Raw genomic sequence first — 25,514 nt, 5'->3', positions numbered from 1 at the left:
GGGTGGGGAGGTAGCACCTGGGGTCAGATGTGCAGACATTACAACCCTGGTTTACCTGTTAATTGCAGGCTGTGTTTTCTCCATGGCAAGGAACCCCAAACAGAAGGAATAAAAATCCCCATGGGCACCCTAATTATCATCCACCCTCTACCCTCCAGCCACCAGAACAGCTCATCTCATTCTCCAAATTTCTCAAGCTGATACCACATTCCAGACACAAAGTTCTCTGCTGAGCACTTTTTATAAACCATTCTCATTAAACCTGTTTTCTTAAATGGGGTCAACTTCAAAAGAATAAAATGAGGTCAATTTGAAAGAATATATTTGTCTATACCTTCCAGTGTTAGTAGTTCTACTCTTTTAGTTTTTTCTCTTCCTTTTTCTCACCATTTTCATCCCTCCCTTCTTAAGACAGACCTCTATGCTTGGTGGACAGCTTCATACCCTTACAATATGCTTACACAACATAAAGCAACCTGGACACTTGGACTGACCATCTAGTTTGCTCTTTCTTGGGGCCACTAAGCTGGTTAATAAATGAAGCCCCAACCCCACTGTGGTGCTCTGTCCAGAGAGGCTGAGGAGCACGGCCTGCTCAACAGCATTAACCCCCAGTCACAAGTGATAACCCGCTGTGGCCATCAGCCTTGAAGCCATCATACACTACCAGCCTTACTCTGCACCATTCTTCCAGCCAAAATGAGAAAAGGGAATCTGGCGGGGAGTTGCCAGACTTCCTGTCTGAAGTCCATTCCATCTCCTTACCCCACCCTCCTATGGTGGGGACACAGCCTCCACAGACCCCAGAACCTGGGACAGGGCTCCCAGGCCACAGCATGCTCAGAACAGAGGCTGGCAACCCCCAGCCAGCTAATCCATCTCCACTCTAGGGAAAGGTGCAAATGTGGGTGGACATCTTTCCCAAGAAGCTTGGGCCTCCTGGCCCCCCAGTCAACATCAAGCCCAGAAAGCCTAAGAGGTAAGTGACCTACCTCATCCCCGTCACTGTACTTCCCAGGGCACGGAACATGGGTGTGCTCACACACTAAGGAACAGCAAATTCCTTCCTTCTCTTGGGAGTCCTGGGAGCTTCCTTCCCCTGCATCCTCCCAAATGTGGCGTGCCTGGTGTGGGCATGGAGGGCAGCCTCCCAGGCCTGTCTTCCTGCACCAAGTTGGGGAGCTATTCCTCAGCAAAGCCTCAGACTACAGTGGCTGCAGGTATGAGCTGCGCTGCATCATTTGGAAAACTGCCCAAATGGACCTGGGGAAAAGTCTATCTGGCGAGATAAGCGACATCTATGTCAAAGGGTGAGAAAGATGGCAGGGCTCCAGCAGTGTTCCCTCAGAGTTCCCCAGTTGTATCATCCCTATGCCTCCCACCCCCAATTCTGGGGCCACATCTCTCCACTCCCACCCGTGCCTGGTGTCTGTTGAGCAGTGCTTCCCACAAGGGGAAGGGGAGGGGGACAATACATGTGAACCCCAGGTGAAATGACTTTCGCCCCAGGTGGCTATTCGGGCTAGAGAAGGACATGCAGAAGACAGATATCCACTACTACTCCCTCACTGGGAAGAGCGACTTCAACTGGCGGTTCATCTTCACCATGGACTACCTGGCAGCTGAGCATATGTGTGTCCAGAGCCAGAAGGTAACAGAACTGGGAGTGGGGGTGGGGGCTGTGCTCCCTCTCCCGCTTCCTCAGAGAACTATAAGCTGAACACTTGGAATGTGGCCTCAGGCAGAAACTTCTCTGAGAGTCTATCACTGCTGGGTAGTGGGCTACTAAGGGGGCCAAGGGCAATCTCAAGGGAGACAGGCCAGGAATACGCTCTTCTGTCACCCTCCAGGACTACATATGGAGCCTGGACCCCACAGTGATGAAGTTCCCAGCCCGGCTCATCATCCAGATCTGGGACAACGACATCTTCTCCGCTGATGACTTCCTAGGTGAGATCTGGAATAGGGTCCATGACCACAGGACAGGGAGCTCCTTCTTGCTGTGACAGCATTTCTCTGGGCTCAGGGGTCCTGGAGCTGGATTTATCTGACATGCCTCTACCAGCCCGGCACGCCAATATGTGCTCCATCAGGATGATGGATACAGATTCCAAGTGGCCTTACTTCCTCCAGTATAAGCACGTCTCCCTCTTCAAGAAGAAGACTGTAACGGGCTGGTGGCCTTGCCAGGTCCTCGATGGTGGCAAATGGCGCTTGTCGGTAGGAGCTGGGGAAGGTGTCTATTGCATAGGACTACTATGCCACGTAACTTGGCTCTAACAGACTTCTGGGGACCTTTGCTAAATCCCTTTTCCTTTCTATGGGAAGGGGTCTTAAACTATTCTCACACCTGTTGTAATGAACTCAGCCTCCCACCACCTATGGTGTTTCTAGGGTAAAGTGAAGATGACGCTGGAGATTCTGTCAGAGAAGGAAGCCCTAATCAAGCCAGCAGGGCGAGGCCACTCAGAACCCAACCAGTACCCTACACTTCATCCTCCCCTGTAAGGGTCCTGTGGGACAAAGGCACAAAATCTTTCTTCCTCATTCACAAAGCTGAGCTGCTAGGCCCGGCAATTTGAATAGAGTGGTAAACATTGGGCCTATAAGTGGAGAGAGGTTAATTACTTCCTAGCATCCCGGCTCAGGGCTCAGCTACAATCAGGAGAGAACAGCCTTAGTGAAGGGGAAATGGGGGGCTGGGGACACACAAGTAAGCAGAAGTTGTTTTAAAAAAGAAAGCTCTTGGGTCCAGATTACTTGACCTGACGGTTCTCTCTGCCTTCCATCTTCTGACATCTCTGCTTATGGACAGACGACCCAACACCTCGTTCTTGTTTCGGATACCTGTTACAACCTTGTGTCACGTTTTCTGGAAACGCTACCACTTTAAAATCATAGCTGCTGCAATCATATTTATTATAGCACTTCTGCTGTTCAACTTTATCTATTCAGCCCCGGTGAGTGACAATCCTGGGGACAGGGACAAAGGCACTAGTTGCTCTTGGGATGACTCTGAAGAGACAGCCTCAGGTCACTACCTCAGGCTAACAGTTGCCTTTTCTCTCTAGCATTACTTGGCCATGAACTGGATCAAACCTGGACTTCGGCTGAGTGCTCCCCTTAAAATATATAGCAATGTCATCAATCCACCGAACACCCGCATTGCCAACCCTTCTGTCCTCACGGGCCAGCATCTGAACCTAAATCCTGCAGCAGACCATGAGCTGAAATTCCTCCAGGGACCTATGAATCACCTGCAAGACATTTTTCCAGAACTTCCAGCCCTGCAAGACTAATTGGCCCAGGTCTGCTTGGCTTTTCTCCTGCCCATCACCAGCCTTACCCTTGGGCTTCCTACCAATCTCTCATTTCTATCTTCTAGGACATATGCAAGGGGCTAAGGATATTCTGGCCATTCTGTTCAGAAACCACTTCCAACAAGGACAGAGTTGTCATTTTCCCACTGAAGTAAACAAGTTTTGTCACAGAGAGTCACCTTATAATTTTGGGGGTTGAAGACAACACGAAAAGCAAGACTCACAAGGACAGGGAACAGTGTCCTTTTTATACACCACCTCTAGTCTTCAGGGTCTCCTCCTCTCCAAGAGGCTCTGAAGTCAGAGGGCAACCAAGAGAAAGGGGGACTGTGAGGAGAGAAATGGCTCACGTGGGGTAAGCAGCTTGCCAAAATCACTGTTCCCACCCCTACGGTACATGCACAAAAGAGCCATGCCACAGACCAGGCATCTCCCTCCTCTAGGGCTATGGAGCCCAGAACAGTATTTGGTTCCATTCACAATGGGAAATATTTATTTCTAAGAACAAAAAGCAAGAGCTAGGGCATGACCTGCCATGCTAGGTTAGACAGTTTCCTTGCATCACACATATCTCAAAGGCTGGCCCTACGCTGGGTGGGGACTGCATTTCATGTCTTCCCCATCCTGTTTAAAAACCCTCAAGGAGCCCGTGAGTGGGGAAACATAAAAAACTCATCTCACACACACACCCTCCCCCATGATGAGACCCCTTCCTCCCACACCACTGCCTGGGCTATCTCAAGAGCTCACCTAGGTCCTCCCACCACAGGGGTCTAGCCAATCTCCCCCTGAGCTCAAAAAAGACAAAAGAGCCGTTTGCTTTGTCAGTTCCAAGTGGTGCTAAGGCCAAGCTCCAGGTCACAGTTTGTGCTCTGGCACCCAATCCTGGAGCTGCTCTGGCTCTTGTGGGGAAGGTCTTAGGAGGACCCCATTTTACTCCCACCTACAGGAGAGCACTGTGGCCTGTGATGCTCACTTACGCACATGGGAGGGACAGAAAAAAGCCCAACACGACAGAAACTTATATGCAGCCAAGGTGCCCTCCTTTCCTTCCGGACTGAGCTGAGGGTTTTCCCAACCCAAAAGAAGACAGGGCAAGGGTTGACAGGCTTGGGGCTCAGAAGAAGGCCTAGACCTTCCCCCAAACCTACCCCTCAAAGGAAGGACACTGTTTGATTTCCATCAGTCATTTTAAGAATTTCCCTTAGGCTACAGAAGTACATGGCTAGGAGGGCTCAGAGCTCCAGGCCCTCCAGGGAGACTGGCCTATTGGCCAATTTAACCACAGGGCAGACAGGTGAGCAGCACTTGACCCCTTGTCAGATAAGGCAGTGGAACAAGGATTGACCCACAGTGGATGACACTCAGCCTCTGTCACTTAATGACAATGAACCCTTCCAGGCACAGATGACCAGGGTCTATTGCTCCCAGATTTGCAACAGGAGTTCAGCAACAGTTTCTTATCCATTAAGAAAAAGAAGCCAAGTTTCCTCTTTGGGGAGTATCCAAGCCGAGGCTATAAAAAGAAAGCTTCCTTACATTTTGAACACTCAAAGTGGGATTCCAAAAATCATGATAAACACAAAACATGTAGGCTCCAGAGTCCAGAAACATCTCCACATGGCAAATGTTGCTTTTGGTGTCAAAACATGGAGCTGGGCAGTTTCACAGTTACTCCTATTACATCCATGAAGTCTTCCAAGTTTCTCTTGACTTGCACACCAAGTGTGTCAAACCTGACTGAGGGCCTAAAGAAACCAACTGGGAAAGTCACAAACCAAGAGAGCCAAGTTTCACGCTAAAGAACAATCACTAGAGCAGTGAGCCAAAGCAAAAAGCCCTTTCCCTATGGCCACCTAATGAGGGTCAGCAAAACCTAAGTTTGTTCTGCAGCCCCAGGCTCCAAAAGACAGGCATCCAGATGTCTCTTCCAGCTCAGGCTGCATTTGGAGAGAGCGATGAACGGAGGGAGAAGGCAACGCAGGGAAGAAGTTTCCATCCAGATTTCTAACGAAAGTTCCTCAAGTGGACAGAGGCTTGGATGAAAAGCAATGAATGGAAGCCTGAAGGTCTGGGGAGTTACCAGTGTTGTATTCTTTGCAGATTTAAAAATGAAGTACAAGGGTCCTCTGAGTCCAACAACAAGGCAGCCTGAGCTATGAAATTCTTTTCTGTGATTTTAGTACCATAACCACATAAATTCTCTCTATCCTCTTAGCTCCCAAGTGGAAGGACTGCAGGGAAAGGCACGTCACAGCAGCACTGCCCTGGGGTAGGTGGGCTTCCTGAACCAGAGTCAGATGTCCCCATGGATTACCATGGTAATGCAGTGTCCCTGCATTCAAAGTTCCAGTGACAGAACAGAGTCCCTGACCAGCTGTTGGAGACTAGAGAAGGCCTGCCAGGCTATATGCTCAGGCCAGTGCCTGCTCCTCCCACACCTCATAGTGACAGCCACAGGGGCGGCAGTAGCAGGACAGCTCAGTAGAAACGCTTTCGGCTCTGTTCCTGCCATTTGTTGTAGAGTATGATACCAATGACAATGGCAAATACGGAAAACACCAGCGAGAAGAAGACGATGAGGAAGAGGGCCAGGCCACTCAGGGGCGGCAATGGGGCGGTCACTGAGGAAGCAAGAGAGAAGCAAGTCAGAATCAGGGAGCCCACCCAGCTGGGAAGATACAGAGTCTCCAGCTTGACACCCATTTCTGGGAGCCAGAAATGATAGACTCTCCCTTTCAGGATGCCTCAATTTAAAAACTGAGCAGCCCTGGGGCGCCTGGGTGGCTTAGTCGATTGAGCGTCTGACTTCAGCTCAGGTTATGATCTCGTAGTCCGTGGGTTCGAGCCCCATGTCTGGCTCTGTGCTGACAGCTCAGAGCCTGGAGCTTGCTTTGGATTCTGTGTCTCCCTCTCTGTCTGCCCCTCCCCCACTTGTGCTCTGTCTCTCTCTCGCTCTCTCTCTCTCTCTCTCTCTCTCAAAAATAAAAATAAACATAAAAAACAACAAACAAACTGAGCAACCCTGCTCATCAGTAACACAGAGACAAGTGGAATGGAAGGAGCGCCTGCTCCATGTTGTTTAGTGGAAGAGCACAGAAAGGAGACAGCCCCACAAGCTGCAGGTGCAAGTCACCCTAGACCTTCCAGGCACGGTGACCTCCCTTTGACCACGGGACCGCTTCCCAGGATCCCCTGTGCTCACCCTCAGGCAGCTTCATGTTGTCCACTGAGGGCAGGAACACATCTCGATGCAGTTTCTCCTCTTCTGGGGTTCTCTCCACTGTCAGCTCAAACAACTTCAGGGAAATGACATCATGATTATCTAAAGGAGAAAAGCACAAGGAGGACCCAAACCACCTCAAACAGAGGTATCTTGGGACTTTCTTGGTTCAAGCTTCTGATCCACAGCTAACTAGCAATGACTTTGTTGTTTTTCGAAATTTACTTATTTTTTAAGTAATCTCTCCATGCAACATGGGGCTTGAACTCACAACATGGAGATGAAGTGTCAGATGCTCTACTGACTGAGCAAGCCAGGCATCCCACTAGCAGTGATTGAGAAAAATGGTTGGAACCTGTTTTCTCATCTAAAATCAAGAATAGGGAACAGAGAGAATATTCTGTATTACTCAGGATTTAAAGTTTTTATCAACAAGCATACATTACCTATATAACTTTAAAACTTACACATAATGCAAGAATGAAAGCCCATATCATATGTGAAGCCTTGTAGTACAGTGAGGGAAGACACAGCACTATAGCTTCCCTTCCATGCAGACACACACACGCAAGACAGGAAAGGGCCTTGTGGCAGCTGATTACTAGGTCACAAGCAGGGCATAGCTACTGGCATGGCACACAGTTCCCTTCTGGACTAGGCCTAATTCTCTGCAGCTCCTTATAACTGTGACTCTGAATCTCACTAATATTACAAGAGAAAGGATCAAGCAATTAAGGGCTCCTTTTTTTCCTCTCTTTTTAAAGTATCATTAATAATGGGGGCACCTGGATGGCTCAGTCATTTAAGCATCTGACTCTTGGTCTCGGCTCAAGTCATGATCTCTCAGTTCCTGATTTCGATCCCTGCATCAGGCTCTGTACTGACAGTGCAGAGGCTATTTGGGATCTCTCTCTGCTCCTCCCATTCTCCCTCTCTCTCTCAAAACAAATATATAAACTTAAAAAAAAGTATCATTAATAAACTCATAGATTCAAACATATTTGATGTGTTTCAATACACTGAACTTGTACAATCTTATAGGTGCTCAATGTGACCTATCTTTCTCCAGTGAGAGACTATTCGAGTTGGCTTTTGAGTCCTTTTGCATGAACCCAGAAATGTCTGATTCTTTATTGCTTTCCTGGGAGGTTCCCAGTTTATCCATTTCCTGCCTCAGCCCTGGCATCAGCCATTTCTCCAAGAAGCTCTTGTTCTTTCCTTTTAGCATGAATTGGTATTAAGAGACCACAAATCTGAATGCTAGGGGTGCTCATGGCTATTAGGGTTGGTTTGGAGACTGGACTTCTTGCCATTTCCCTTTTTTTTTTTTTTCTCATTTTAACATATATTTTATTTAACCCAATATATCCAAAAAACTATCATTTCTACATGCAAATGATAGAAAAATTGTTGATGACATTACGTTCATTTTCTAAGTCTTTGAAGTCTAGTGTGTATCCTACATTTATAGCACATGTCAGTTTGGAATCGCCCTATTTCAAGTGTCCAGTAGCCACCTGTAACTTGTTGCTACTATACTGGACAGTGTTGATCTAGATCATTATTCTGGTTGACTTCTGACATGTGTGTTGGGCCCAAAGGAAACTCTGATCCTCATAATGTAACACAAGAGAAATATATTTGCATAGGGTACTCTCTGCCCTCTCTGCTTCCAGCTGAGGAACTCCACTTTGGGGTGATAATTTGGGGACCCCTCAACCATTCCTTCCCCAAACTCCCAACTTGTGTCTTCTCAGCACATTTTGCCTTGACTTCTGGCAGAAGAAAGAAACCATATCATGTTCCCACTTTTTTCTTCCTCACACCTAGATGACATCCTTTGAACCAAGAAATTTAGAATTTTTGTATATGGGGGAAAATCCATCAATGTCTCACATACTAGGATTATTCCAATTGCAACTCTGTATGGTCCAGGCATGGTACACCAGGAAGCCTGGTGCACCATTTCTCTGTGATTCTCTCCACTCTGCCCTCTTCTGTGATCTTCATCTCCCAGCTGGTGGCAAGATGGCTGCCCCAGCTCCAGGTATCCCACCCTCCCTCCCTTCCTGAAGAAGGAAGAGGGCCATTTCTATTATTAAGGTGGCATTTACAGCTGCTTAGATTCCTATCTTTAGCAGACTCCCAGAGAGGAAAAAACTAGATTTGCCTTCAATTAGAAAAATGTTTTTGCTGTCAGGAATGAGTTTAAGCCATGAAACGATAAAAAGATGGGCCAATGCTCCTCACAATGTAGGGGCATCAAAGGCTGGGGGTACTGAAATGTGTCCTTTCTCATCCATTTTCAACAATTCACTGCATAACAAGTAAGAAGATGTCAACAAGAAAGACCTTAAGAGAAAGACATAATTTGTATTTAGGGATATCCCACAGGCAGAGAACAGAGACTTGTTAATATAGGCATTATCACTAAACATCTAGAGCAAAGAACTCCTTAGGATAAAAATTATTCTACTTCACACTAGCTTTATTCATAATGCATTATACTAGTCAAAAACCCCCAAAATTCAGTGCCTCACCTCTTCTCAAAAGAAGTTATGATTAAGGCTCAAGCCAAGGGAGAGAACAAACATATAAGAGGAAGTTACAAGTTGAGAACAAGTAGGAAGAAAATCCAGAGATAGAAAAGTAAAAGAACCAGGTACTATTAATGCCACATAAATCAAGAACAGCTGGAGTTTCAGAGTAACTGGTCAAACCAGCTGAAGAGAGGACAAAGAATGGCGACTGAGAACAGAGTACCATGGTATGGCAAGGACGAAGCAGGTTTGAGAAGAGTAGTGCTAATGGCTTGACCGAGATGCATGGGAGGTCTGATTACAGGGTGGCAGAGCAGTGGATGGCCTGGAAACAGAAGCACCTGTGCACAGGACACATTCAGAAGTCTGAGCACAAAGGAAGATCTGGGGATGAGTTCGAAAAGGGAAGGCAGAGTCAAGGAATTCAAGGAAAAGCTTTGTTAAGAGAAGGGGCACCAGAGATATCAAAGTACAGAACTCAAAACACAGGCCTGATGAAGAGGCAAATACTACTTTGCATTAGCACCAACCATCTCCTAGAGCCAACTGGACTAGGATAAGGTAGGCCTGGGAGGGGTGGCGGGGGGGCAGGAGGGGGGTTAAGGATACAAAAATGTCAGAAGAGAGGCATTTCCTGGGTACTTGCTTCCCACAGTTGTGCTTGTCTGGCTTTCCCCTCTGAGAAGCCTCACCAAGGCCTGGCTATCGAGACATGACCTCACTCAGGACAAATAAAGAGTACATGGGGCAATACCCGAGAGATCTCCAGTGATGGAGGAGGTACCAAAGTAGTAGCCCCGGGGCAGACGAACCCCTGGCACCTCAATGCAGTCCCTCCACTCATGCTTGCCATCGATGTCCATCATTATCTAGAATAAAAAGAAGAGATAAATCAGGGCCATGAAAGCAGGTGCAAAGCAGACCATACCACCAACTGGTCCAGAAAACAAGGACTCACCGTCAGATGCCTCTTGACATAGCGAATCACAAGGAAGGTGTCATAATGCAGATTGCGGACAATGGCTGTACAGCCCCCCAGCTCCGTAGGCCGCCCATCCCGCTCATGATCATAGCTGAGGGAGCCATTGTTCACCATGGCTGAGATGTAAGGGAATACCCGCTGGGAAAGCAGGGAAGGAAAAGCAGAGGACAGTAAGGAAGTACTCTTAGGAATGCCTGTACAAATAGCAACAGAATTGCACACATACAAGCTGAGCCCTTTCCAGCAGACCAGATGACCATTCTGCCTCATCATTAGCGGCTCCCTAAAACCCACTCTCAGATGGTCACTCAAAGGATATAGCCCAGGAAGCAACTGAACTCTGTACTTGCCTTCAGGAATCTCCTTGCTACTAATGTGGGGTGGGTCTGAAATGGCCCCTCTGGAGTCTTGAATCCTTCCAGAGATCCCTATTTGGCATTTACACATGACTCAGGACTGGTGGTTTTCTTTTTATGTATATATACCTATCTCCCCAACTTCCATGGAAACTCCTTGAAGAAAAAAATCACTTATACTTCCTTATGTGTCTCCACCTTCCATCCCTCCCAAACCCCCTTCGCCCACCCCTACTCATCCCCAGGGTAAGCATTTTGCATATAGCAGATACTCTGAAAATACCTGTTTGATCAGGAAAACCTTTCCATTCTGGATAGCTCCTTTCAAATTCTCAAATCCTATAAGCATATGATGGATGCCATGTGGATTAGGACTCAGAAACAGCACTGCCAGAACCAGGCTGCCAGATGGTGTTCTCCAGCCACAACTGTTCATAGTTGAAAGACCTTCCAGCCCACTTCAGCTTCACCTACACATAACTTCTGCCAGCAATACCCTCCCACTCCCACTACCCATTTCCCACCAACTTCAGAGGCTTTCTCTCTCTCCAGTAGAGTTGTAGGAGGGAATGCTTCCTCAAAAATGATGCCCTAACTATTTAAGAACCAGCCCAGTGCTGAGGCAGTGCAGAGGCAGGGTGATGAAAGGAGAGGAAACATGACACATGACACATGCCACTTCTTTGGTGACTTCCTCATTGCCCTCAACAGTCAACATGCAAGGTGGAGATGCAGTCAAAATCAGAGAATGGTGACTCAAGACAACAGCCACACGGGTGTGAACAGGGGCAAATGGTGGATGGACACGCAGGGAATAAGGGATGGCCATGGTGGGTCAAGACTGAGTACCTGGACTCCTGGAGAATATCGCCTCTTCTGGGCCTGAGAGGGTCCAGCAGGTTATTATAAAAATGAGAGAGGACACAGAAGACAGGAGACCAGGTCAGAAAGAAACAGCCATGGAAGAGCTTTGACCCAGCTGTGGTGGATGAGCAAACCAATCTAAATCCCCAAACAGAAATGTAGGGTCTGTGGAGGGCATTTAGCAAGTCCTTACACCCCTCAAAATTGTGGGCAAAACTGTGCATAGAGGCTTGTTTGTTTTCTAAGGAGAGGGTCTGTTAGTATCAATCCCAAAGGGGCCCACTAGGAATTCCTCTGAGGCTTTCAGAAACTTTATAATATAAACACACAGCACTACATTATGCCAGAAGGCCCCACTTATGTCTCTGAGTCAGAAGGCCAGGCCACATGTTTTGTCTGTATCCAGAAGACAGTATTTCTATAAGAAGGGGAGAGACAGGACTGACAAATAGGGCTAACTTCTTTCGAATTCAAGATGGCCTTTACTACCCAGAATCTCAGGATACAGCTGTTGCCCAAAGACAAAAATCCTACCACTTGAGAGACAATGAAGTTAACTCTAATCCAAAGGGATCATCTACCCTCTAAGTGAGCTTTATGGACATATATTTTCCAAAAGCTTTGTCATTCTAACCTACAACATGTGGGTAAGGAAGAAGCTCCATGGAAGCATGGTGGCATGGTAGATTTAGAAAAACCCCGAGGCTTGAGGGTATTCAGCTTTGCTCTAGAAAACTGCTACGGTTCTAAGCTAGAAGCAACAAGAGGTATATACACAAGCTCAGGCCAGGCCTGCCCTACGGGAAGGATGTGTGAGGGTGTAGAGCCCGAAGCATTTCTTCCTCTAACACTTAGTGAGCACCTGTTAGGAGCTAGGCACTGTTCCAGATACTGGGGTTCAATGGAAAACCAGACAGACTGGTATCTGCTGTCACAGAGCGGACACAGAGTAGAAGAGACAAACAATAAACAAGCAAATAAAATTATTTCAGAGAGAGGGGTACCTGGCTGGCTCAGTTGGAAAAGAAGCACGCAACTCATGATCTCGGGGTCGTGAGTTTGAGCCCAAAGGTTGGGTGTAGAAGATTATTTAAATAAAACTTTTTTAAAAAATTATTTCAGAGAGGGATAATGCTATGATGAAAAATAAAAGAGGTAACAAGATAGGCTACTGAGGGAATAGCTCTCTGAGGAGACAACATCTGAGCTGAGGCCCTAGTCATTAGAGCCACCAAAAGATCTGTAGGTGTAAGAAGCATCAGGTTGGCATATTTGGCGACTAGAAGACACCAGTGTCTGAGACGCAGCCAGTGAGGGAGAGGTGAGTGTGAGCTGAGGCACAAGCCAGATCACACTGGGCCTTGGAAGCCACAGTGAGGACCGTAGGGTAAGCCCCCCACTGCTCTGCTCTTATGCCACTGGTGGAATATGCACAGGACTACAGAAAGGTACAAAATCAATTAGTGGATGACTAAATTCCCCAAACTACTCTTCTACATCTATCATTTGGAACAAGGGAATTATGAGTATGTTGTCAAGCAGAGTACAGAAACGGGCTTCTGACAAGAACGCTCATCACTTCAGTGAACAATTAGGGAAAAGGGAGTAACAATGCCCTGGGTAGCCCATTTATCTACCCTAGTACGCATGATCAGAAGTTTATGTTGCACCTTTCAAAAGGGTGCCTCAGACAACTGTCCTTAACCGACAGCAGCCTTCCTCTTCCCAAGGCTGGTGAGGCATCCGATTATCCAGGAATAGCCAGAGGGAGGCTGGCCCCCAGCATCACCTGCGGGAGTTTTCCAGTTGCATATACATGTGGGGCTCTCAAAGAGTCTCAGTTATAGGTCTAGAGGGGGGCACAGGCTTATGTATTTTTCAAAAAGCACCACAGACAGTTGTGATATACAACCAAGTTTAAGAAACACTGCACCAGACACAGCGCCCCACACCTTTGGAGCCAGAATCTGTCTACTTCAGCAACTCGTGACACGGCCTTCAACTTTTCACCTCATACTAGTAGTAAGTCTTTAAATGCCCTCTTATTTTCCATGCCCAGTCAGGAGTTCTTAAGTGTTCCTTGGGAAGCCACTAATTTCACACAGCAGCTCATTTTCTTTCCTTGGAAAGCAGCCTATATATAGCAAGAACCAAAGGCTGAAGAATCACTCGGACTCAAGCAGGGTGGTAGTTTCATTCCTAATTTAAGAGTCACTAAAAATTAGGCACTCCTACCTATCATCCAAATGATTATTGACTGTAGGGTGAAGGAATATTTCCAAATTTTTGTACTACGAGGACACTTCAAAAAAAAAAAAAAAAGAACCCTCTACATGGTAATTGTACCTTCAGCCTACCTTGACTGAAGGGAGACCCATGAACTTGTGGATTTATGGATCCTATGCTAAAACTCCACAGATCCCAAGCACACAAGTAGTGTAAACCACTAGACAGAAAAAGGTGCCCACATGGCCTCTGTAATCAGGGAGACCTGGGTTCTAACTGCAGTTATTATGCCACTCAGGGCTGTATAACCTTGGGTGGATTACATTAGCTCTTTGAGATTCCATTTCCTCCCTGTAAGCAGGCAGAATAACACAGAGCTCACAGGGCTGATCGTGAAGAGACAACGAGATATGTAAAGCATTTAGTACAGTGTCTGGCATTCAGGAGGGAGTCAATAAACATTCATTTAATCAAAGACTAATGAATTTCTAGACAGAAACACTATTCACAGGTGCTCATATATAAGCACAAAGCCAGGGACACCTGGGTGGCTCAGCTGGTTAAACGGCTGACTTTTTTTTTTTTTTTTAAGCAGCTGACTCTTGATTTCAACTCAGGTCACGCATGATCTCATAGTTTGTGAGATCGAGCCTCACGTCTGGCTCTGCACTGACAGCAGGGAACCCGCATGGGATTCTCACTCTTCCTTTCCCTCTGCCCCTTCCTGGCTCTTGTGCACACCCGCTCTCTCAAAATAAATAAATAAGTTTTTAAATAAATAAATTAATTAAATAAGCACAAAGCCAAATATGCATCTTCTACAGAAGGCCATTAGCTGCCACACACCAGTAAAATCTCCAAAAATATCTTGGGGATTAATGGGTTTGCCTTTTCTGACCTACTAAATATTAAAATAGAACAACCATCTATAATAAATATTTTGAAAAGAACACCAAAAGGGGCGCCTGGGGGCTCAGTCAGTTGAGTGACCGACTTTGGCTCAGGTCATGATCTCACGGTTTTCGAGTTCGAGCCCTGCGTCGGGCTCTGTGCTGACAGCTCAGAGCCTGGAGCCTGCTTCTGATTCTGTCTCCCTCTCTCTCTGCCCCTCCCCCACTCATGCTCTGTCTCTGTCTCAGAAATGAATAAACATTAAAAAAAAATTTTATGAAAAGAACACCAAAAGAGGGGCAACTGGGTGGCTCAGTGGGTTAAGTGTCTGACTTCAGCTCAAGTCACAACCTCACAGTTCATGAGTTTGAGCCCTGCGTCAGGCTCTGCACTAACAATGTGGAGCCTAGTTAGGATTCGTTCTCTCTCCCTCTCTCTCTCTACCCTCCCCCAGTTGCATGCACACCCTCTCTCTTTCAAGATAAATGTAAAAAGTCAGGGCGCCTGGGTGGCTCAGTCGGTTAAGAATCAGACTTCGGTTCAAGTCATGATCTCAGTTCGTGAGCTCGAGCCCCGCGTCGGGCTCTGTGCTGATAGCTCAGAGCCTGGAGCCTGCTTGGCATTCTGTGTTTCCCTCTCTTTCTACCTCTCTCCCACTCACACTGTCTCTCAAAAATAAACATAAAAATTTTTTTTTAATGTAAAAAGTTAAAAAAAAAGAACTATATATTTTCACAATAAACAATTTAGCATTTATGAAAATTCATTTCACTGTTCCTATTTGTTAGACCAGTGAAACTTGTTACCAACCAATATGAGTTCATGAACCTTTAGGAGCCGCTCTCTTAGAGCAATTTTTTCCAATCTGAGGCATCATGCAGTTGGGTAAGCTGGCCAAGTTTGCTCTCTGGAACATAGACATGAAGAAAAAGAGGGTGAGGAAGAGAGGGAGAAAACAGCCACAACCACTATTGCCAAGATGTCTGCACAATGTTCCTTGAGAATGCCAGTTAGTGGTATGAATGAAAAGAGCTAGCACTTTTGGAACACTTCCTCTGTGCCACGCACTGTGCTCAGTCATGTACACGCACCTATTTATTTAATCCCCACAGCTTTAAGGGGTGGGATTAGTATCCCCATTTGACTGGTAACAAAACTTGTGTAAGTAGTAAAACCAGAATTTGAAGCCAGATAGTCTGGCCCCAGAACACTGGCTCAGTCACTGTGCTTCCGTATATACTGTTAAAAACCAAAAAACAAAACAACAAAAACCCTAGGTCTCTAATATACCTTGAAACACAGAAATATTAGAGGATGCTTCCAGAGTTTAAAAAAGGAATGAGATGACAACTGAATATGACAGAGAATCTGGGGTTTTCTTTTATTACAAAGGGCATAGTGGGACAATTGGTGAAAGTTGAGTAAAGTCAGTAGATTAAAAATAGTACTGTTATCACTGCTAAGTTCCTGATTTTAGTCACTGTGCTGTGGCTGTGTAAGAGAACTCATTTGTAGGAAAAACAAGTATTTAGGATTAAGAGAGCATGACAGAAGGCAGTTTACTCTTAAATAGTTCCGAAAAAAACTATACACACATGCATGAGTGCATGCACACCCACACACAGAAAGGTAAAAGAAAAGGACAAAGCAAATGTAATGAAACGTTATTTGGGGTAATCTAGGTGAAGAACATTCCTGAATTCTTTGTTGTGTTCTTGTAACTTATCTCTAAGTCTGAAACTCTATCAAAATAAAAAATTTTTAAAGATTAATCTGAATCTAGGGGTGCCTGGATGGCTCAGTCGGTTAAACATCCGACTTCAGCTCAGGTCATGATCTCACGGTCCGTGAGGTTGAGCCCTGCATCAGGCTCTGCACCTGCTCAGAGCCTGGAGCCTGCTTCAGATTCTGTCTCTGGCTCTCCCTCCCCCTCCCCACTTGTGCTCTGTCTCTGTTTCTAAAGTAAATAAACATTAAAAAAAAAATAGGAAAAAAAAAACCATGTTGGGGCACCTGGGTGGCTCAGTTGGTTAAGCATCCGACTCTTGACATCAGTTCAGGTCATGATCTCGGGGTTTGTGGGTTTGAGCCCTACATCCAGCTCTACACGCTACAGTGTGGAGTCTGCCTGAGATTCTCTCTCCCTCTCTCTCTCTCTCTTCCCCTCTCCTGCTCTCTCTTTCCTTCTCTCTCAAAAATTAATAAACTTAAAAAAATAAAACCACATTATATTAAAACCCACTGACACACACTCTGCTCAATATAATGTAATGTTTTTCTTTTTACAAAGATGTTTGCATGCTTTTTGTTTTAGCCTTTTCTGATTTTTTAAAAATCAGCGTTTATATAAAAATAAGAAAAAAACAAATGCCTCTTCTACAGCATCTCCTTCCACATCCCTATTGGATCCTCCCCTCGGTCACTAGTGGAACACACTGCCACTTCCACAGATAAACACTTTTCAGACTTTCAAAATGCTGTAAGTCACCTGTCCTTCAGGTCCTTCATCTACTTCACTGTTTACACAGGGATCTGGATGAAGAGGTGACTGGTTAACTCAGCAATACCACCCTATTCAGTGGGTAACAAGACCAGTGAAATTCTCACATTACTGGGTAGCATGAGAAGGTCCCTACCCTACTGCCCCCAAACTATTACTAACCTATACTACTAACTATATCCCCAAGTCTCAAAGCTTCTTAAATGGAGGACACAGAAACATGACACCTCCAAGCCACTGCCTGCCTGGAAGAACTTCACATTCCTGGAACATTCTCCTTATCTCTTAAACTCATGGAATCATTTTAATCCCATGTATCTTAGTTGTGACCCCACTAGAATAAACCCAAATAACATAACTTGAGGACTTCAATAGAGTGCTCTAGAATTGGGAAACTCTTTTTTTTTTTAATGTTTGGTTATTTTGAGAGAGGGACAGTGAGCAGGGGAGGAGCAGACAGAGAGGGAGGTAGAGAATCTCAAGCAAGCTCTGTACTGTCAGCACAGAGCCCAATGTTGGGCTTAAACTCACGAACAGTAAGTTCATGACCTGAGCCAAAATCAGGAGTTGGACACTTAACCGACTGAGCCACCCAGGTGCCCTAAAATCAGGAAACTTTAAACTTGAGGTATGCCCGAAACCCAAAACACTTGAGTTATAACCCACCTACCCACATTACAAGTGCCAAGATTTAGAATATCGTCTAATGTGTATGCCTTAATTTCACTGCTACCCATCATTCTGATAGTATGTGACTATTTCTTGTTAATGAGAAGAGGTATCAATTTTCTAGATCTTGTCTACAGTTCTACTTTGGGGAGTCCATAAAACTCCTAAAAACATAGGCAAAATCCTACATCTCCTGCACCTTGCTATGGGCCTACCACTTGCATCATATTGTCAAAACCCAAAGAAAGGTGAAGAACTAACCCAGAGCTAAGTGTCCTCTGGACCACTGGTTCTTGCTTTCTTCTTCCTCTTTCCCTCTTTCACTGTCTCAAAAAAGAAACATTCTCTTCTCCTCACCTCCATTCAATTCTTCATTCATTCAAAATTGTATGTAGAAAGCCATACATTTCTACTTCTCTTGAAAACTAGCTCTCAGTGTAGCTCAGCCTTGATGCTTAATCACATCTAGGGAACTTGCCAAAATTCCCTGGACCCCGTTTCCAAAGGAGTCTCTCTTTGAAAACACTGCCTCACCTAGGACTGAAAAAAAACCTAAGTCACATCCAAGCTGAAGGATAACAAGAGAATTTAAGGTGCTGTGGAGTTCCCTTACTGATTCAAAGATTCTTTCTGACAACAGACAGACCAAGAGGGATCAGTATCTTCATCACTTGAAAGAATGTGTTTTTTAAATGGATGGCATTGTATTATCAATTTTCTTCCAGTTTCAAAAGAGAAAAAACAGTCACCACATTAAGAAAATATGAGAAACACCTCGTAGACTAGACAAACTAGACTTCTAAGCTGGCGTGATCTCGGAAGAGCAGTGAGCTTTTCTTCCTACTCTCCAACCTGCTGTTTCTGCCTCCTGGGGTAAGACCCAAATACAAATCTCACCAGTAAGAATAAGGGCCAAGGCTCAAAGGACTGCACTTCTGTGCTCTCATTCAAGGATAGCCTCTTGTCATCATACTCTAATTTCAACTGAAGGAAGACATTCCTGCTCCAAGACTGCTACTGAGTTCCCTGCAACTTTTCACCAATATCTGGGTTCTCATGAGAAACTGATGACCATCAGCTGATGACTTCATAGTGCCAAGAAAAGATCAGGTCATGTTTCAATCAATGTTTTTTAAAAATAGTGATACTAGGATATAATTCATATACCACATAATTCACCTAAAGACTATAATTCAATGGCTTTTAGTACATTCACAGAATTAAGGTTATGATTACCACAATCAATTTTAGGACATTTTCATCACCCCAAAAAGAAACCCCATGTCCACCAGCAGTCACTCCCCACCCCTACCGCCAGGCAACCATTCATCTACTTTCTATCTTTATAGATTTGCCTATTCTAAACATTTCATATATATGGGATGATACAATATGTGGTCTTTTGTGACTGGCTTCTTTCACTTAGCATAATGTATTCAAGTGTCATTCACATTAGAGAACCTATCAATGGTTCATTTCTTTTTTAATGCTCAATGATATTCCATTGTATGAATATATATTGTTTACTCATCAGTTAATAAAACATTGAGTTGTAACTGTTTTTGGCTATTATGAACAATGTTGCTATGAACATTCATATAACTTTTTGTGCAGACATGATTTCAATTTCTCTTGGGTATATACACCTAGGAGTGGAATTGCTGGATGATATAAACTCTATATTTAGACATTTGAACTGCCCAACTGTTCTCCAAAACAACTGCCCCATTTACATTCCCACCAGCAATGTATGAGAGTTCCAATTATTCCACACCCTTGCCAGCACTTGTTATCCTCTGTCTTTATTTTAGCTATGACTAAATAGCCATGGGTGGGTGTTAAGTAGCATCTCATTTGGTTTTGATTTGTATGTTCCTAGTAGCTAATGATGTTGAGCATTTTTTCATGTTTATCAACCTTCTGTATATCTTCTGTGGGGAAATACCTATTCGGGTCCTTTGGCCTTTTTTTTTTTAAGATTTTATTCTCAGGGGCATCTGGGTGGCTCAGTCAGTTGAGTCTGACTTCAGCTCAGGTCATGATCTCACGGTTCGTGGGTTCAAGCTCTGCATTGGGCTCTATGCTGACAGCTCAGAGCCTGGAGCCTGCTTCAGATTTGGTGTCTTCCTCTTCTCCCTGTTCCTCCCAGCTCACACTCTGTCTGTCTCTCTCTCAAAATAAAAGCATTAAAAACAAAAGATTTTATTTTTGAGTAATCTCTACACCCAATATGGGGCTCAAATTCACAACCCCCAGATCAAGAGTCATGTGGTTCACCAACTGAGCCAGCCAGGCACCCCAGCCATTTTTTAATTAGGTTTTGTTTTTTTGTTTTTTTACTATTGAACTATATCTAGAATATCTAAAGAACAAGTCCCTTACCAGATACAGGATTTTCATTTATTTTCTCCCACTATGTGGGTTGTCTTTTCACTTTCTTGATAGTATCTTCCACAATATGAGTTTTTAATTTTAATGAGGTCCAACTCATCTATTTTTTTGTGACTTTTGTTTTCGGTGTCACACCTACAAAACCACTGCCTGATCTAAGGTCATGAAGAATTAACCCTATGTTTTCTTCTGAGAGTTTTATAGTTTCAGTTTTTACATTCAGTTTTTCAGTTCATTTTGAATTACATTTTGTGTATGGTGTAAGATACAGGACAATTTCATTATTTTGCATGTGGATATCCAGTTGAGTTAGCACCATTTGTTCAAGGTAGTTCTTTCCCCATTGAATTGTCGTGATAGCTTAATCAAAAATCAACTGATCATAGGGGCGCCTGTGTGGCTCAGTTGGCTGAGCATCTAACTTTGGCTTAGGTCACGATCTCAGGGTTTGTGAATTTGAGCCCCACATCGGGCTTACTGTTGTCAGCACAGAGCCCGCTTTGGATCTTCTGTCCCCTCTTTGCCCCTCCCCTACTCGCACTCTCTCTCTAAAAATAAACATTAAAAAAAAAATCAACTGATCACAAATGTGATGGCTTATTTCTAGGTTTTCAATTTTATTCCATTGATCTATAGGTCTATCCTGATGCCGGTACCACACTCTTTATTACCACAGCTTTGTGAGAAGTTCTGAAATGAAGAAGTGTAAGTCTTCCAACCTCATTTAAGTTAAAAAAAATTTGTTAATTTTTTTTAATTTATTTTTTGAAAGAGAGATAGCAAGCTGGAGAGGGGCAGAGAGAGAGAGAGAGAGAGAGAGAGAGAGAGAGAGGGAGAAAGAGATCCCAAGCAGGCTCTGCGCTGTTAGCACAGAGCCTGGTATGGGGCTCAAACCCACTAACTGTGAGATCATGACCTGAGCCGAAACCAAGAGTTGGACGCTTAACTAACTGAGCCACCCAGGCGCCCTACCAACTTTGCTCTTCTTAATCAGCATTATTTTAGCTATTCTGGTTCTCTTGAATCTCCATATTGATTTCAGGATCACCTTGTCAATTTCTGTAATGAAGCCAACTAGGTTTTTGATAGCTAGGACAAGTGTCAAATCTGGAGACCGATGTAGGGAGTGTCATCATCTTAACAATCTAGTGGACACTTCATGGGAATGCAAGCTGGTGCAGCCACTCTGGAAAACAGTATGGAGGTTCCTCAAAAAATTAAAAATAGAACTACCCTATGACCCAGCAATTGCACTACTAGGCATTTATCCAAGTAGCTGTTTCAAAGGGACACATGCACCTTCATGTTTATAGCACTATCAACAATAGCCAAAGTATGGAAAGAGCCCAAATATCCATCAACGGGTGAATGGATAAAGAAGATGTGGTATATAAAGACAATGGAGTATTACGCAGCAATCAAAAAGAATGAAATCTGGCCATTTGCAACTACGTGGATGGAACTGGAGGGTATTATGCTAAGTGAAATTAGTCAGTCAGAGAAAGACAAATATCATATGACTTCACTCATATGAGGACTTTAAGAGACAAAACAGATGAACATAAGGGAAGGGAAACAAAAATAATATAAAAACGGGGAGGGGGACAAACCAGAAGAGACTCATAAATATGGAGAACAAACTGAGGGTTACTGGGGGGGTTGTGGGAGGGGGGATGGGATAAATGGGTAAGGGGCACTAAGGAATTCACTCCTGAAATCATTGTTGCACTATATGCTAATTTGGATGTAAACTTAAAAAAATAAAAAATAAAATTAAAAAAAAGATCCAGTGGCACTTCAACAACATGGGACTTAACTGCACAGGTCCACTTCTATGTGGATTTTTAAAATATAAATACAGTACTGTAAACATATTTCTTCTTCTTTATGATTTTCTTAGTAACATTTTCTTTTCTCTAGCTTACTTTAAGAATACAACATACAATACATATAACAGACAGAAAGTGTTAATCAACACTTTCTGTTATCTGTAAGGCTTCTGGTAAGCAATAGGCAATTAGTAGTTAAGTTTTGGGGGAGTCAAATGTTACATGTGGATTGTTTACTCCATCGGGGGTCACTGCCCCTAACCCCCACACTGTTTAAGGGTCAACTGTACTAAGTTTTCTGATCCATGACATAAGATGTCTTTCCACCTACTTAGGTCTTCAATTTCTTTCAACAATATTGTATAGTTTCAGAGTATACTTTTATTTGTTAAATTTATTTCTAAGTATTTTACTCTTCATGCTAGTATAAATGGAATTGTTTTCTTATTTTCATTTTCTGACTATTCAATGCCAGCAGTAAAATTGATTTTTATATGTTGATCTTGTATCCTACAACCTGCTGAATTCATTTATTAGTTCTAGTAGTTTTCTTGGGGATTCTTTAATATATTCTATATACAAGATCATGTTGTCTACATATAGGAATACTTTTACTTCTTTCTTTGCAATCTGGATGTTTTTTACTTTATTTTCTTACCCAACTGGCCTGATTAGAACCTCCAGTACAATGTTCAATAGAAGTAACAAGAAGGGATATCCTTTATTCCTGATGTTAGAATGAAAGCATAGTCTTTCACAGTTATGTATATTAGGTGAGGGTTTTTCATAGTTACCCTTTATCAAATTGAAGAAGTTCCCTTCTATTCCTAATTTGTTTAGTTTTTGTTATCATAGAGATATTAGGGGTGCCCCGCTGGCTCAGTCAGTAGAGTAGGCAACTCTTAATCTCAGGTTTGTGAGTTTGAGTCCTACTTTGGGTGTAGAGATTACTTAAAAATAAAACCTTAAAAATAAATAAATACAATAAAGAGATATTAAATTTTGTCAAATACTTTTCTTACATGTATTGATATGATCATATAGTTTTTACCCTTCATTCATTTTTTTTTTTTTTTAAGTAGGCTCCATGACCAACATGAGGCTTCAACGCTTGACCCTGAAATCAAGAGTTGCACCCTCTACTGACTGAGCCAGCCAGGTGCCCCTGTCCTTTATTCTATCAATATGGTCTATCAGATTAATTTTCAGATTTTTTAAGTTTTTACTTATTTATTTAAGTAATCTCTACACCCAACATGGGGCTCTAACTCAGGACCTGAGATCAAGAGTCACATGCTCTTACAACCGAGCTAGCCAGACGTGCCTTAATTTTCAGATTTTAAAGCAAACTTGAATTCCTAGGATGAATACTATGGTCATGGAATATAATCCTTTTTATGTTGCTGGATTTGGTTTGTTAGTATCTTGTTGATGATTTCTACATCTATATTCATAAGAGATATTGGTCAGTAGTTTTCTTTTCTTGTGATGTCTTTATTTGGTGTTGGCATCAGGATAATACCGGCCTCAAAGAATGAGCTGGTTAGTGTCCTCTCTTATATTTTGTAAGAATTCTTGGGAAGAATTGGTATTAACTCTACTTTCTATGTTTGACAGAATGAACCAGTGTAACTATCTGAACCTAGGCTTTTCTTTGTGAGTCATTTTTTATTACTAATTCAATCTCTTGACCCATTATGGATCTATCCAAATTTCCCATTTCTTTTTTTTTTTAATGTTTATTTACTTATTTTGAGAGAGAGAGCACAAATAGGGGAGTGAGAGAAAGAGAGAGAGAAAGGGAGAAAATCACAAGCAGGCTCCACTCTGTTAGCGCAGAGCCCGACGCAGGCCTCCATCTCACAAACAGTGAGATCATGACCTGAACCGAAATTGAGAGTCAGACGCTTACCTGCCTGAGCCACCCAGACGCCCCAGATTTCCTATTTCTTCAACTATTATTTTAACAATCACTTATGATCTGGCAACCTCACTATGGCACAGGTAGTACCTTGTACTCCCAAATAGTGAAACTCTTGACTCACTCACCTAAATTACAATTCTTATATTGCTGACAAGGAAACTGAGGTTATGTGACTTTTAACAATCTGTCCTGATTTCAGAGAGCCAAGCCTACACTGAACTCCCTCACCTTCTTCTTAGATGCATTACTGGTTGCTAATATTTTCCCGGCATTTCCTCATGAACAAATGTGGTAGCAGGTAAGGTGAACAACAAGGTCATGTGCTCTGGTGACAAAGAAACACGAAACCATAGAAACATTTTACCACTACCTTGAGTGATTTGATGAATTGCTCCACACCCCCTCCTGCTAGCAACTTGTCATCCTAGTCCAGCACATATTCTATGTAACATGTACAAGTTTTCAAAAGGTGCCGTATCTGTCACCCTCTTCTTATGTACTCAAAAATACTAAGGCAAAATAATGAGATTGTAGTCTGGAATCACACCCTCTATCTGTGTATCACTGACAAATTTTTCAACCTTTCTGCACTTCAGTTTCTTGCCCATAATGTAGAGATAACAATAATATCTACCCCAAAGAGTTGTTATACGTATATAATACACCAAACATATACTATACATAATATACACACAATATATACAATATAATATACAAATAATACATGTACAAGTGTTTGAAACAATGCCTGGCACCTTTATGTATGATATCAAAGTAAATCATGCTGCCAACAAAACACACACTTGGTTTTACTCTATAAAATAGTTCCAGGAGTACAATTTCTATACTCTGTACATTAGAATATAAGCTCTAAGAATTGAAATTACATAGGAGATGACATGAGAATAATAAATGTCTCCATTCTCAAGGAAATCAACCTGCAGAAGAAACAATGGAAGGAAGGGAGAAGGTAGAGCATCATAATTAAAAGCACAGCCTCTGGAATCCAGCGGACCTATGCTCAAAATCTGACTCCACCTTACATTGGCTGTTACCTTGAACAAGACACATCTCTAAGCTTCTGTACCCACTGGTAAATGGGGAAAAATAATACTAACCCTAAGGAGTTTTGATCAGGATGAAGGCATTATTTGTAAGTACCTGGCACACAATAGCCACCTAATAAACAGAAACCACTTTTATTAGTTTTCTTAAATTTCATTTTAATAAACAAATTTGATTAACAAGTAAACAACTAATATGGAAACAAGGACCTGATGTTGATCCAAGAGTTCCCAATGCTGGCTACACATGTGACTCACCTGGAAAGCTTTGTAAAAGTCAGGTTGCCTACATGGCACCTAAGACAAACAGAATTATACTCTCCGAGGCTGGGGCCTGGGCATCAGTACTTTTATTTTTTTAGTTTTTTTAACGTTTTTATTTAAAAAAATTTTTTTATTATTTTTAAGAGCATGAGCGGGAAGTGGCAGAGGGGTGTGGGGGGGGACAGAGGATCCTAAGGGGGCTCTATGCTGATAGCAGAAAGCCCAACGGAGAGCTCGAACTCATGATTCGTGAGATCATGACCTGGGCTGAAGCCAGATGTTTGACTGAGCCACCCAGGCATCCATAATGTTTTTATTTATTTTTGAGAGAGAGAAACAGACAGACAGACACAGTGTGAGCAGGGGAAGGGCAGAAAGAGAGGGAGACACAATCTAAAGCAGACTCCAGGCTCTGAGCTGTCAGCACAGAGCCTGACGCAGAGCTCGAACTCATTAACCAGAAGATCATGA

General features: G+C 43.5%; 2 protein-coding genes across 8 annotated transcripts in view; one reads left to right on the top strand and one right to left on the bottom strand.

Moving 5' to 3' along the window:
- Positions 1-3,490, top strand: part of FER1L5 (fer-1 like family member 5) — a 60,097-nt gene extending 56,607 nt beyond the window's left edge. Inside the window, exons 47-55 of the mRNA XM_047851821.1 lie at positions 891-979; positions 1,194-1,310; positions 1,510-1,651; positions 1,851-1,950; positions 2,027-2,220; positions 2,395-2,504; positions 2,816-2,960; positions 3,072-3,308; positions 3,386-3,490. Of these exons, the coding sequence (XP_047707777.1) occupies positions 891-979; positions 1,194-1,310; positions 1,510-1,651; positions 1,851-1,950; positions 2,027-2,220; positions 2,395-2,504; positions 2,816-2,960; positions 3,072-3,299 (1,125 nt within the window). The 3' untranslated portion in view covers positions 3,300-3,308; positions 3,386-3,490. The remainder of the gene's footprint in view (positions 1-890; positions 980-1,193; positions 1,311-1,509; positions 1,652-1,850; positions 1,951-2,026; positions 2,221-2,394; positions 2,505-2,815; positions 2,961-3,071; positions 3,309-3,385) is intronic.
- The window catches only part of LMAN2L (lectin, mannose binding 2 like), a 92,993-nt gene that overhangs the window by 46,055 nt on the left and 21,424 nt on the right, over positions 1-25,514 (bottom strand). For 3 of the 7 annotated variants that reach the window (XM_047851831.1, XM_047851835.1, XM_047851836.1), the window contains exons 5-8: positions 11,271-11,303; positions 10,042-10,203; positions 9,838-9,952; positions 6,526-6,645 (exon numbers count right to left, since the gene is read on the bottom strand). In XM_047851831.1, coding sequence (XP_047707787.1) covers positions 6,526-6,645; positions 9,838-9,952; positions 10,042-10,203; positions 11,271-11,303 — 430 coding nt within the window. Of the gene's footprint in view, positions 1-3,790; positions 5,945-6,525; positions 6,646-9,837; positions 9,953-10,041; positions 10,204-11,270; positions 11,304-25,514 lie in introns of those variants that run through there. The other 4 variants (XM_047851837.1, XM_047851834.1, XM_047851832.1 and 1 more) reach the window with 3 other exon arrangements.

This window comes from Prionailurus viverrinus, chromosome A3 (assembly GCF_022837055.1).
Source record: "Prionailurus viverrinus isolate Anna chromosome A3, UM_Priviv_1.0, whole genome shotgun sequence".
Lineage (NCBI taxonomy): Eukaryota > Metazoa > Chordata > Mammalia > Carnivora > Felidae > Prionailurus > Prionailurus viverrinus.
This window is presented reverse-complemented; position numbering and strand designations above follow the sequence as displayed.